Source organism: Carcharodon carcharias, chromosome 18, assembly GCF_017639515.1.
Source record: "Carcharodon carcharias isolate sCarCar2 chromosome 18, sCarCar2.pri, whole genome shotgun sequence".
In the NCBI taxonomy this organism is placed as follows: Eukaryota; Metazoa; Chordata; class Chondrichthyes; order Lamniformes; family Lamnidae; genus Carcharodon; species Carcharodon carcharias.
The window spans coordinates 11,427,757-11,438,683 of record NC_054484.1 but is presented as its reverse complement, the minus strand read 5'-3'; the positions used below and the strand labels follow the sequence as shown (position 1 = coordinate 11,438,683).

Genomic DNA, 10,927 nt, shown 5'->3' with positions numbered 1-10,927 from the left:
CTGTTTCTGTGCTGTATTACTCTATGATGATGACTTTGCTGCAGAAGTTCCTCAGGGCAGTGCCCTCAGCCCAACAATCTTCATCTCCTCTATCAATGACTTTCCTTCCATCCTGTTGCCAGGAGTGAGAATGTTTACTGATGATTGCACAATGTTCATTTCCATTTGAAATTCCTCAAGCAATGAAGCAGTCTCTGGTGCATACTGAAAGACCTGGACAACGATCAGGCTTGAGCTGATAAGTGTTCTTTAACATTCATGGCACACCAGGGCCAGAACATGACCATCTTTAAAAAGAGTCTAACCATCTCCTCCTGATGTTTATTGATATTAATGTTGCTGAAACTTCTACCATGAACATTCTGGGGGTCAGCACTGACCAGAAGCTTGACTTTATGCCCATATTAATTCTGTGCCTAGAAGTGCAGTTCAGAGGCTGTAAGCAATTCACCTCCTATCTTTCCAAAGCCTGTACAGCAACTATGAAGCACAAGTCAGGAGTGTGATAGAATACCCACCATTTGCCTGGATGAATGCAGCTCCAACAACACCTGAAATGCTCAAAATAGCCAGCAGCTCACCACCACCTTCCCAAGGGCCAGTAACAGCTACATTAATGGATAAATAAATTAATTGAAGAAACTAAAAACAAATTTGAGGCTTGATATTTTTTGGCTTTCTTTATTGATGGCATAATGTTGTAAAATGACCACCCAGATTATGTATTCCCATAATTCAAATCATAGAAAGGTGCTACAAAGCAGAGTTTATTCTTGGGTCCACTGTGTCATACAAAATTAAATGGAATATAAGCAAAGCATGAACGGGATCGGTACAAGGCTGGAGCCGGTTTATGGTTACCATGGCAACCTCTCACTGTAACACGATTCAGAGTCGTTGTCACCATTATGATGGCATCTGCTTGGCTGAATTTGGTGCTGTTTAATGCCAGAGAGAAGGGCTGGTGCGTATGCATTGGTGGTGGAGGCTGCGCATTTGGGAGAAACCAAAGAAATTTGACATTGCTCCTATGAAGATGAATTTATAACTCATGTCCAACATGAGGTAGTTTCATCTCCCCCTCCCAAAAAAATGTTATCCCTCCCTCATGAGAAGGGTGTGTCTATTTAAGCTAATGTCCATTCCGCAGGTTCTGGCTGTTTCTCTTGTGTGAGGGGGCACATGGTCATTCGGGGCCACAGAAACTGGATATTGGAGGGATATTTGACGGTGGGAATCCTCATCTGATCCTCAGCTAGGCTGATATTTTCCTCATTGCTTCTCCTGACCATTTCCCCGTGCTTTGGCACAATTGGCAGATGTCCTGTTCACAAACTTAATCTGTGGCTTCTGCCAAAGAAAAAGTGAAGGTGGCCAATCAGGAGGGCCCTCAAATGGACCCCAATCATTAGACTCATCAAATGCACAGAAAATGATTACATAATTTTATGTATTTAACATCTGCAGAAAATACGACTGATCCGATCACACCTTTGTTGGACTTTTAACAATGTCAAGATAAATGCGGCAGGTTTTAGACTTGGTTACGGCAAGTGGACCAAAAATCAGCTCTTTCGCCTGTTATATGTTACAGCCATCCAGAAAATGGCTAAGATCTTGGCCCTTGCAGTTATTCTTCCAGCCATACCTGCAAAAGAGACAAACATTAGACATGAAGGAACTGCAGCAATGATCTGCGGCCTGGATCCCCTGGCTAGGTGCAGTACCGGCAGCAGCCACTTCTCCCCGTGGTGCTGATGGCAATGGAGAGCTTTGGGTCTCAGTTTGGTTGGCTGCTCTGGGAGAGGTGGGATCTCCACCCTGAGGGTCCTAAATCCTGGGGAAGGCCCGACATTGGCCAGTGAAATGTCTGATCGCCACTTAATCTGCTCAGGCCGCCCCTTAGAAGCGACATGGTTTTCCCGCTGGTTCTTCAAGTGGCGGGCTGAGCCCACATCAGTTTTTTAAATTCCGCCCACTATGTGTGAACCAAAACAGTGCGTATGAAAGGTCATGCTGCGGATGATGATGCTGAACACTCCAGCAACTGCTGGTGAAAAAGTCACCATCGACAGACCAGTTTACATCAGACATTTGAGAACCAGTGCTAAACTGGGAAAGCAAATTGGCTGAGCAGCATTGACTGTAACGCTGTAACTGGACCGCATTATGGATTGGTACAATGCTCTTGTCCTATTTTCCAGATAATCTTCATCGCTTCCTAATCTCTGCTGCCAATATACTATTACATATACCGAGACCTTTCATAACACAAACATCTTCTGCTCGACATTATCTTCCATCCACCAACACCTCAAATTTAAAATTGTTGCCCAAGATCTCAAGCGGCCCTATTTCTAGAACCACTGGGACACCTCCATTTCACTGACTGCCCAACGGTCAGCCCATTATTGGCACCTGTACCTTCAGCTCTCTTGCCCACACATCCAGAATTCCCTATTCAAATCCCATCCACATTCCTCCTTTCAGATCCTACTTCATGTCCATTTCTCTGTTGAACATTATTGTTACCCCTCCTAATATCCTCATCTTTGTTTCTCATGCCTCTGTGAGGCATTGCTGTGAATTAAAATTAGTATATTGCCGTGTGGGTAGTGTGAGAAATAGATGTATTTTTAAAATATTTTTGGGTAATATTGTGTCATTCTGTGGAAAAGGCTGTGTGTGTATATGTGTGTGTGTGTGTGTGTGTATGTGTGTGTGTGTGTTTGTCTGTGTGTGTGTGTGTCTTGTGTGTGTGTTTGTGTATATGTATGCGTGTGTGTATGTGTGTGTGTGTCTGTGTGTGTGTATGTGTGTGTGTGTGTGTGTTTGTCTGTGTGTGTGTGTCTTGTGTGTGTATATGTGTGTGTATGTGTGTGTGTGTGTGTGTGTCTGTGTGTGTGTGTTTGTGTGTATGTATGTGTGTATGTGTGTGTGTGTCTGTGTGTGTCTGTGTGTGTGCGTGTGTGCGTGCGTGTGTGTGCATGTTTTAATTAAGCTGGGCAGAGATAAATTGGAGACAGGTTGTCTGGAGGGGGACAGGGCGGGTATAAAATTTTAAAAGGGCAGAGGTGTTAGGGTTGAGGTACCAGTGTATAGGTTACATCTAACATTGGCACTTCTAGATAAGCTGAGAGTTTGTTTGAATATCGAAGGGGAGTCAGTGATGCCAAGGGACATGTTTGCATCTTGTTGGAGTTCATGGTTAAATTGATATTGACCCAAAAGCAAAGACAAGATGGAAACATGAAATATTTTAAGTTTGGAAGGATTTGAGTCTCAAAGAGGTGTGAGAACAATGGAACATGAGATGAAAGGGAAAAACTGTATTTTAGTGTTGGGCCATTTCGAGCTGTAGCTGTTGAGCTGGAGCTGTGAGATGTAACAGCCAAACCTATAGCTGGGGCTGTGGCTGAGAGAACATGCAGTTTGAATCAATTACCCAGCCAAGCCAGAGAAGTATTAGGCTGCGAAAAGCAGTTTTATTCTGAAGTTTGTATATTCACAACTAAGTGGAAGAGTTAAAGTCATGTGGTAGGCCTTTATTGAAGTTACAACATTTTGCCTTGGGTAACATTACTGGATTTTTTATAATGAAACACCTATAAGGAATTGTTGCCTGGGAGGTGTTTATTTGTGGGTCTAACCAAGTAGGGATACTTTTGGGGGAATGCTTTGTAAGACTAAGTTTAATTGTGCAAATGTAATCTTATGTGCTAAAGTTTTCTTTACTTTTGTGAACAAACCCATTACTTCTAATTTTTAAAATCCCAAAAGTGTTACTGGACTTCTTAATGCTGAGATTTGTATGCCCTCTTCACATTTTCAGAATACAAAAAAAATACAGCATGACCCAGAAGCCAAAATTCCCTCTGGGACTTGGTTGCACAGCAATTAACATCAGCTGTGGTCATAACAGGATTCCACAATCAAAAATCCATCCCAAACTTCCCATTGAGTGGAGCTGGGTTTTACCTCCTTTCCTGCTTCCTTTGTGGGGTGTGGGGAAAGCTCACTGGCTTCACCTTGTGAGGGTTAGGATGTGCTGTGCCTCTATTTCATGACATTCAGGCAATGTCCATTGAAGGCCATTCCTGACCAAGGAAAGCTTTCTTTCTTTTGCATTTCTCCTTTTTTTTGACATGAATCAGCCATAACAAGTAGAGCTATCAGGAACAGGCAACGAACTGAAAGCAATCATTTTCAGCCATAGGGTCACATTTATGGTTAGGTTTAGGGTTAGGGTTAGCCATTGAACAGTGAAAGAGCTAATCAAGCTAGAAGTCAGACCTACAGTTGTTTTCAGGATATCCAATAGGAAAAGGCCGATCCAGTGCATTAAGTCTGTGACACGTATAGACAGTTCATAGACCAAGGCTACAGTTTTTGCAGATACCAATCTATAGGCGTCCAACACTCCCAAATGCAACTGATGTTTAGAGACAGCTAGAAGCAAGGAAGTAAAACATTTTAACGTACCAGGCATTCATTCCTTGGCGATCTCTTACTACCCTTCTTGCACACACAATGTCATCGTTGATGTCATTATTGAGAAAATCTACAAAGAAAAATGGAATGAGGTATTAAAATCGATTCATTGAATGTTCATAAGTGAAGTGTGTACTGATGACCATCACCTAAGGCTTTTGGTTTGGCGAAGATGGTCCTGTCTTTAAATAAATGTGGCTGGGCTCCAGATGCCCAGGGTTCACTAAATACTTCATCTCTGGAAACATTTGCTTTCTCCGCTCTGCTCCACTTGTGTGCAACACTATTGCTGAGATATAAAGTTGCCGCATCAGAGAGAATTGGGATAAGTTGTGGGAATCACCCCAGCAGCAGATTCAGTCTTGACCTTATGAGCAGAGTTTCTCACCATTTCTTTGTTACAAATTGTAAGTGAATTAGACAAACATTCACTCTATCACAAAAACTGGACCACACGTGGATTGCTATAATGCTCTTCTCCCATCCTCTGCCTGAAATAAACTTCACCGCAATCAAAACTGCTGATACCTTATAACATATCAATCCCACTTCTCTGTTCCACTTACTTATAACACCCATCATCGTTGGCCTACACTGGCTTCCAGTTCACCAATGCCTCAAATTTAAAATTCTTATCTCTGTTTTTAAATTCTTTCCTTTCTATGTAATCGCACTTTGCATCTCTTTAACCTCATCCAGTACTACGACTGAAATCCACCCCACCACCACCACCTCCACCACCACATTCCCTCTCCCTCAGTGGTAATGGTTCTACTTTTAGCCTTCTTGTTTTCGTCACATTCAAATTCGAGCTAGGACATTCAGAAATGAAATCAGAAAGCACTATTCCACACTAAAGGTAATGGAAATCTGGAACTCTCTCCCCAAAAACAGGCTGTGATTGCTGGGCCAATTGAGATGTCCTTTAGGAAGGAAACCTGCCTTAGGGAAGGAAACCTGCTGTCCTTCCCTGCTCTGGTCTTCATGTGACTCCAGACCCACAGCAATGTGGTTGACTCATGGACGTCTGGGGATTTTTGTCAAAATTGGGAGAGATGTCTCATAGGCTAAGATTTTGACATAATCATGCTCAGCAAAACATAACTTACAGCCAATGTCCCTGACACCTTCATCACCATCCCTGGGTATATCCCGTCCTGCCAACAGACAGAATCGCCAGCATGGCGACACGGTGATATACAGTCAGGAGGAAGTGGCTCTTGGAGTTCTCAATATTGACTCCAGACTTTCTGAAATGTTATAGCATCATGTCAAAATGGGCTAGCAAACCTCCTACTGATTACCACCTAACACCCTTCACAAACTTGAACTCGTTCAAAACTCACTCCCATCCTTTTCTAATACACTCAAACACAACTCTTTGACCAAGCTTTTGGTCATCGTCCTTATATCTCCTTATGTGCCTTATGTCACTTTATTGATCATACACTTGTTAAGCACCATGGGACATGTTGTTATGTTGAATGCACTGAATAAATCCTAGGAGAGAAAGGAAACAAACTCTTCCTTTATTGATGTGTTGAATAACTCACCAGCACAATTCTTGCGACACCCGTTATGTGTGTTTGGGGTCTGACCATCATCACACCACCAGTAGCTGTTGATCTGAAAGAGCCCGTAGTCTGATGATACAATCTTTCCACGTTTCCTATTGTGTCCAATTGCTTGTGTATTATAAGTGCTTTCATATTGAACCAAACACACCCCTAAAATAAAGGAAAAGAAATTACACCGTAAACATCGCTCACATATCCTCACTGATAAGCTGCATCATGGACAGCCTGGACTAGCATGGGTTTTGAAACAACTTCCTGTCACTGTTCCTCCTCTGGTCCTCTCCCATATATTTCTCTCCATGGGTGCCATTTGCAATTTCAATCTCCTTTATAAACTGAGAAATCAACGTCAGGAAATTGCTCAGTTTGAGAAATCTTCACTTGTGTGCTACAATTCCCATGTGGTGTGGAATCCTTGTGTTGAGGGAGGTCTTTTAAATAGCAGAAATCTGAAACCTTCTTCCCCAGAAAGTAAGTGAGGCTGGAGTTGAGGGTTGCAGGGGGTGGGGATGGGGATGGGGGGTTGGTGTTAGGGGATGCGGGGTTAGCTTTTCAAGCTTCAAAACTAAGATTGATAGATTTCTCTTATTTGGCATAGAGGAGGATTCTCCCCTCGTTGGCTGGGATCAGTGGGCGGGCCCGGGAGATGTTGAGTAACTCTCTCCTGCCCACGATTGGGCTCTGGCCTTGATTTCACGCCGACTGGTCAAATAACAGCCAGAAAGTGTGAAAAGTGCGCTGCAACGCTGAGCGCTGACTGGGGGAGAGGTACGAGCGCGGGAGTATGCACAAGTGCATAGGTGCGCTCAGTGAGATCTCCCCGAAGGCACAGAGCTGGCTCAGGGAGCTGAAGATTTTTCACATTAAAAATAAAGTTTTAAAAATAATGGAAAACATGTCCCCTCATGTGACTCTGACACATGAGCAGGGACAGGTGGAGAATGAGTTCTAAAAATTTTTTATTTTATATTTAGTTATCATCCTAGAGCTCATCCCACCTGTGGATGAGGATTCCTTAAAAATCCAAAGGCCGCTTTGGCCTATTCACCCGCCTGCCAACTGTAAGGTCGGATGGGCAGGGAAAAAAATCTATTTAATTAATTGATTAATCAGCTTAATTGCCCTTTTAACTGCCAGCGGGCGCACTGCTGACCGAAATATCGTGCGGGTGCACGATGACATCGGGACACTCGCCTGAGTCACCCCGCACGCTATTTCATACTCGTGCCTGTCAGGCACTCTCCCAAACGCTGAGCTGAAAATCCTGCCCATAGGAAAGATTTTCTAAGGCATGAAGCCAAAGGGGCAACGAGGAAGGGTGATTAAAAACTTCAGTGGAAGAGTTTTGAAGGATTTGAAGAAGGATCTTAAAAGAGAAGATGGAGGTGAAGACAGGGGAAAGGAATTTCAAAGCGTGGGGTCAAAGCAGTGGAAGCTTTGTATCTGTAAAGGCAGGAGAGATGGCGCAAAGTATTCCTGTCAGAGAGTTCAGGAGAATTGTCGGTTTGGAGGAGGCTGCAGAGATAGACAACAATGGGACCATTGAAGGATTTAATCAGCAGGATGAAAAGTTTAAATTTGAGATACAGGGGAACAACAAAAGGTGCAGAGAAGGTTCTGGAAAGGAAGAGTGACCAACTTGAAGTCCTGGTCTGTGCTCAAATCAACCACAAGGAAGTTGGGTTTGCAAAGTGTAGTGATTGTGGGTAAAATTTTTCCTACTGCTTTTAAGGGTCACGTGATTGTACTGATGAATCAGCCCTTGGCACGGCTAAACTTAGGGGCTGAGCTTTCTACCCGTGGATCTGGTTCAAACATGTAGCTTCTACAAGAGCTTTGTAAATAATGTTATCTTTTTCAAGTAAGAGCCCTGTCCGGTACATCAGGTTTATTACGCAAAGAGAGATGGAGGAGCCTGTACTTAGATTAAAAAGGAGTTCTCGGGTAGTTACCTCAAGACAACAACAGTATTGTGTTCTGACATAGTTTGGGGTGCTGAAGGCAATTATAAAGTACCATCAGCTGAGTTCAGTTGAGCACAGCTCTATACCGGAATTGGGGAGACAGTTGTATAGTGGTACGTGTCATGTCACTGGGCTAGTAATCCAGGGGCCTGGGCTAATGCACTGCGGACATTGACTCAAATCCCACCGTGGCAGCTGGTAGAGTTTAAATTCAGTTCACAAGTCTGGAATATAAAGCTCATCTTAGTAATGTTGAGCATGACAGCTATCATCGATTGTTGTAAAAATCCATCTGATTCACCCATGTCCTTTAGGAAGAGACACAAGTCAGGAGCGTGATGGAATACTTCCCGCTTGTCTGGATGAACGCAGCTCCAACAACACTCAAGAAGCTTGACACCATCCAGGACAAAGCAGCCCCGCATGATTCAAACATTCCACAAACATTCACTCCCTCCACTGCCGACGCACAGTAGCAGCAGTGTGTGTAACATCTCCAAGGTGCACTGCAGGAACTCACCAAGGATCCTTTCGCAGCACCTTCCAAACCCACAACCATTCCATCCAGAAGGACAAGGGCAGCAGATAGATGGGAACACCACTATCGGGAAGTACCCGTCAAAGCCACTCCCCGGCCTGACTTGGAAATATATCGCCGTTCCTTCACTGTTGCTGGTTCAAAAATCCTGGAACTCCCTCCTGAACAGCAGTGTGGAAGTATGTACACCACATAGACTGCAGGGGTTCAAAAAGGCAGCTCACCACCACCTTCCCAAGGGCAATTAGGGATGGGCAATAAGTGCTGGCCCAGCCAGTGACACCCACATCCCGTAAAATGCTTTTTACAAACCTGCCATCCTTACGTGGTTTGCTCTCGATGTGATTCCAGACCCGCAGCAATGTAGTTGATTCTTAACTGCCCTCTGAAATGGCTCAGTAAGCCACTCAGCTCAAGGGCAATTAGGTTTGGGCAACAAATGCTGACTTTGCCAGCGACACACAGATCCCATGAAATACTGAAGACCTGGAACCTCCTGATCAGTCTGCCTCACCTCTACACCAAGCAGTAGGTTTCACAACAAAAGCCATGAAGAAAATTTACAAATGGTGCATTTATAAATGTAATGAAATCAGTACAAAAGGGATAGCGTGGTTAGAGGCCTAGGAGGTGAGGATATTCAGCTGCAAAAAGCTAGTGTAGAAAACATAAGACTCACAGTTTGCCAGACTGTAACCCTGGTACCCATCCAATCCATTGCTTTGTAAAACACGAGCAAGTTCGCATTTCTGATAGGTGTAAGGACTTGCAACTGCGAGCAGAGCACTGAGAATTAAAAGGATCTTCATTTTGTTGGGAAGTACACGAGTGTAGTTTCAAATGGTTCTGCAGGAAAGATGCCTTGTGTTTCTCCTTTGTTTTGGTAAAACTAGCTCCTGGATTAAAATTCTGGAACAAAAAAAAAATCAATTATTTAAGATCAGACCAAGATTACTAAGCTTCATGCTGATTTAAAGTGATGTGACAGAGGGACAAGAGGTGAAGAGGTTTAACTTTCTCAACTGTGAACGTGGGCTTTGATTGTTGGTAACTGATCTAGGGAACAAACCGGAAATAGCACGATCGAAATTGCGAGGTGTTGAACACAATTTTATAACATTGGGTGGATGTTGAGAATTCTAAACAATTCATTCTATAAAGATTGGTTAATACTACAGCAGTGGGTGAGGGAAATGTATATGAATGAGGGAAATGTATATGAATGCTCTCCCAATCAAGAACCACATCTTTCACTGCTTCCTGAGAAGATAAAGCTGGGCTTCTTCGTGAGCTATTGCATAGCTGGGGGGGGAAGCAGAATTGAAGTGATTGAACAAATGAATTTTTAAACATTTTTTTTAGACTTTCCGCTGGCTCGGCCAGAAAATATTGCCTATCTCTAATTGCCCCTTGAGAAGGTGCCTTCTCGAACCACTGCAGTCCGTGTGGTGTTGGTACATCCTGCTGTGCTGCTAGGGAGAGAGTTCCAGGATTTTGACCCAAGGACACTGAAGGAACGGTGATATATTTCCATTTCAGGATGATGTGTGGCTTGGAGGGGAACATCCAGGTGGTGGTGTTCCCATGTATCTGCTGTCCTTATCCTTCTAGATCACAGAAGTCGTGGGTTTGGAAGGTGCTGCCTAAGAAGCCTTCGTGACTTGTTGGAGTGCACCTTGTGGATGGTACACACTGCTGCCCCTGTGTGTCAGTGGTGGATAGAGTGAATGTTGAAGGTGGCGGACGAGGCACTAGTCAAGCAGGCTGCTTGTGCTGGATGGTGTCCAGCTTCTGAGAGGAGTCGGAATGCACTCCCTAACAGGGTGTTCAAAGCAGCCTCAATAGTAAATTTACTGTGGGAACTGGACATATATTTCCAAAGGAAATTTGCATACAGGGTTGTGGGATTAATTAAATAGCCCTTACAAAGTGGTGGCACATGCACAATGGGCTGAATGGTTGCCTTCTGTGCTGTATGATTCTATAGTGAAACACTGGGAGTGTCACTGAGATGAGGGATGAGCTGAATCCATTAAATTTAAATAGGGATTAGATAATATAGAGAGGACTGCATTAAAGTCTTAACTGTAAGGATTAAAACATTTCAATAAATTCTGGTTATCCTGCCCTGATTCACTCACCTATTGGCACAATTTGAAGAACGGGTGCTCAGGCTGATTCACTGTCCTGTCGAGTTGACACTGACTCCCTCAACCTGAATCTAATTCTGTTCGGAGCAACAACTTTATATCTCAATGTTCACATTGCACAACATTGAAACAAAGCACAGAAAACAAATATTCCCAGACATTACCTCTTCAGTGATTTCTGAAAACCATGTGCAAGAGAAGATTTGG

At 43.6% G+C, this 10,927-nt stretch overlaps 1 protein-coding gene across 1 annotated transcript; it reads right to left on the bottom strand.

Annotated features, from left to right (window-relative positions):
- Nucleotides 1-1,287: 1,287 nt before the first annotated feature.
- LOC121290761 (lysozyme C-1-like) lies at nt 1,288-9,379 on the bottom strand. Its single transcript, XM_041211649.1, has 4 exons — nt 9,250-9,379; nt 6,045-6,218; nt 4,483-4,561; nt 1,288-1,648 (listed from the first exon to the last, which is right to left on the bottom strand). Exons 1-4 carry the CDS (start codon nt 9,377-9,379, stop codon nt 1,582-1,584), a joined length of 450 nt encoding a protein of 149 aa, XP_041067583.1. The 3' UTR covers nt 1,288-1,581.
- Nucleotides 9,380-10,927: the final 1,548 nt, after the last annotated feature.

Coding starts and splice junctions, on each gene's coding strand:
- LOC121290761 (XM_041211649.1), bottom strand. CDS start 9,379: ATGAAGATCCTTTTAATTCTCAGTGCTCTGCTCGCAGTTGCAAGTCCT. Junction 6,219..9,249: donor GGGTTACAGTCTGGCAAACT/GTGAGTCTTATG, acceptor CCTTTATTTTAG/GGGTGTGTTTGGTTCAATAT. Junction 1,649..4,482: donor CGCCAAGGAATGAATGCCTG/GTACGTTAAAAT, acceptor TCTCTTTTGCAG/GTATGGCTGGAAGAATAACT.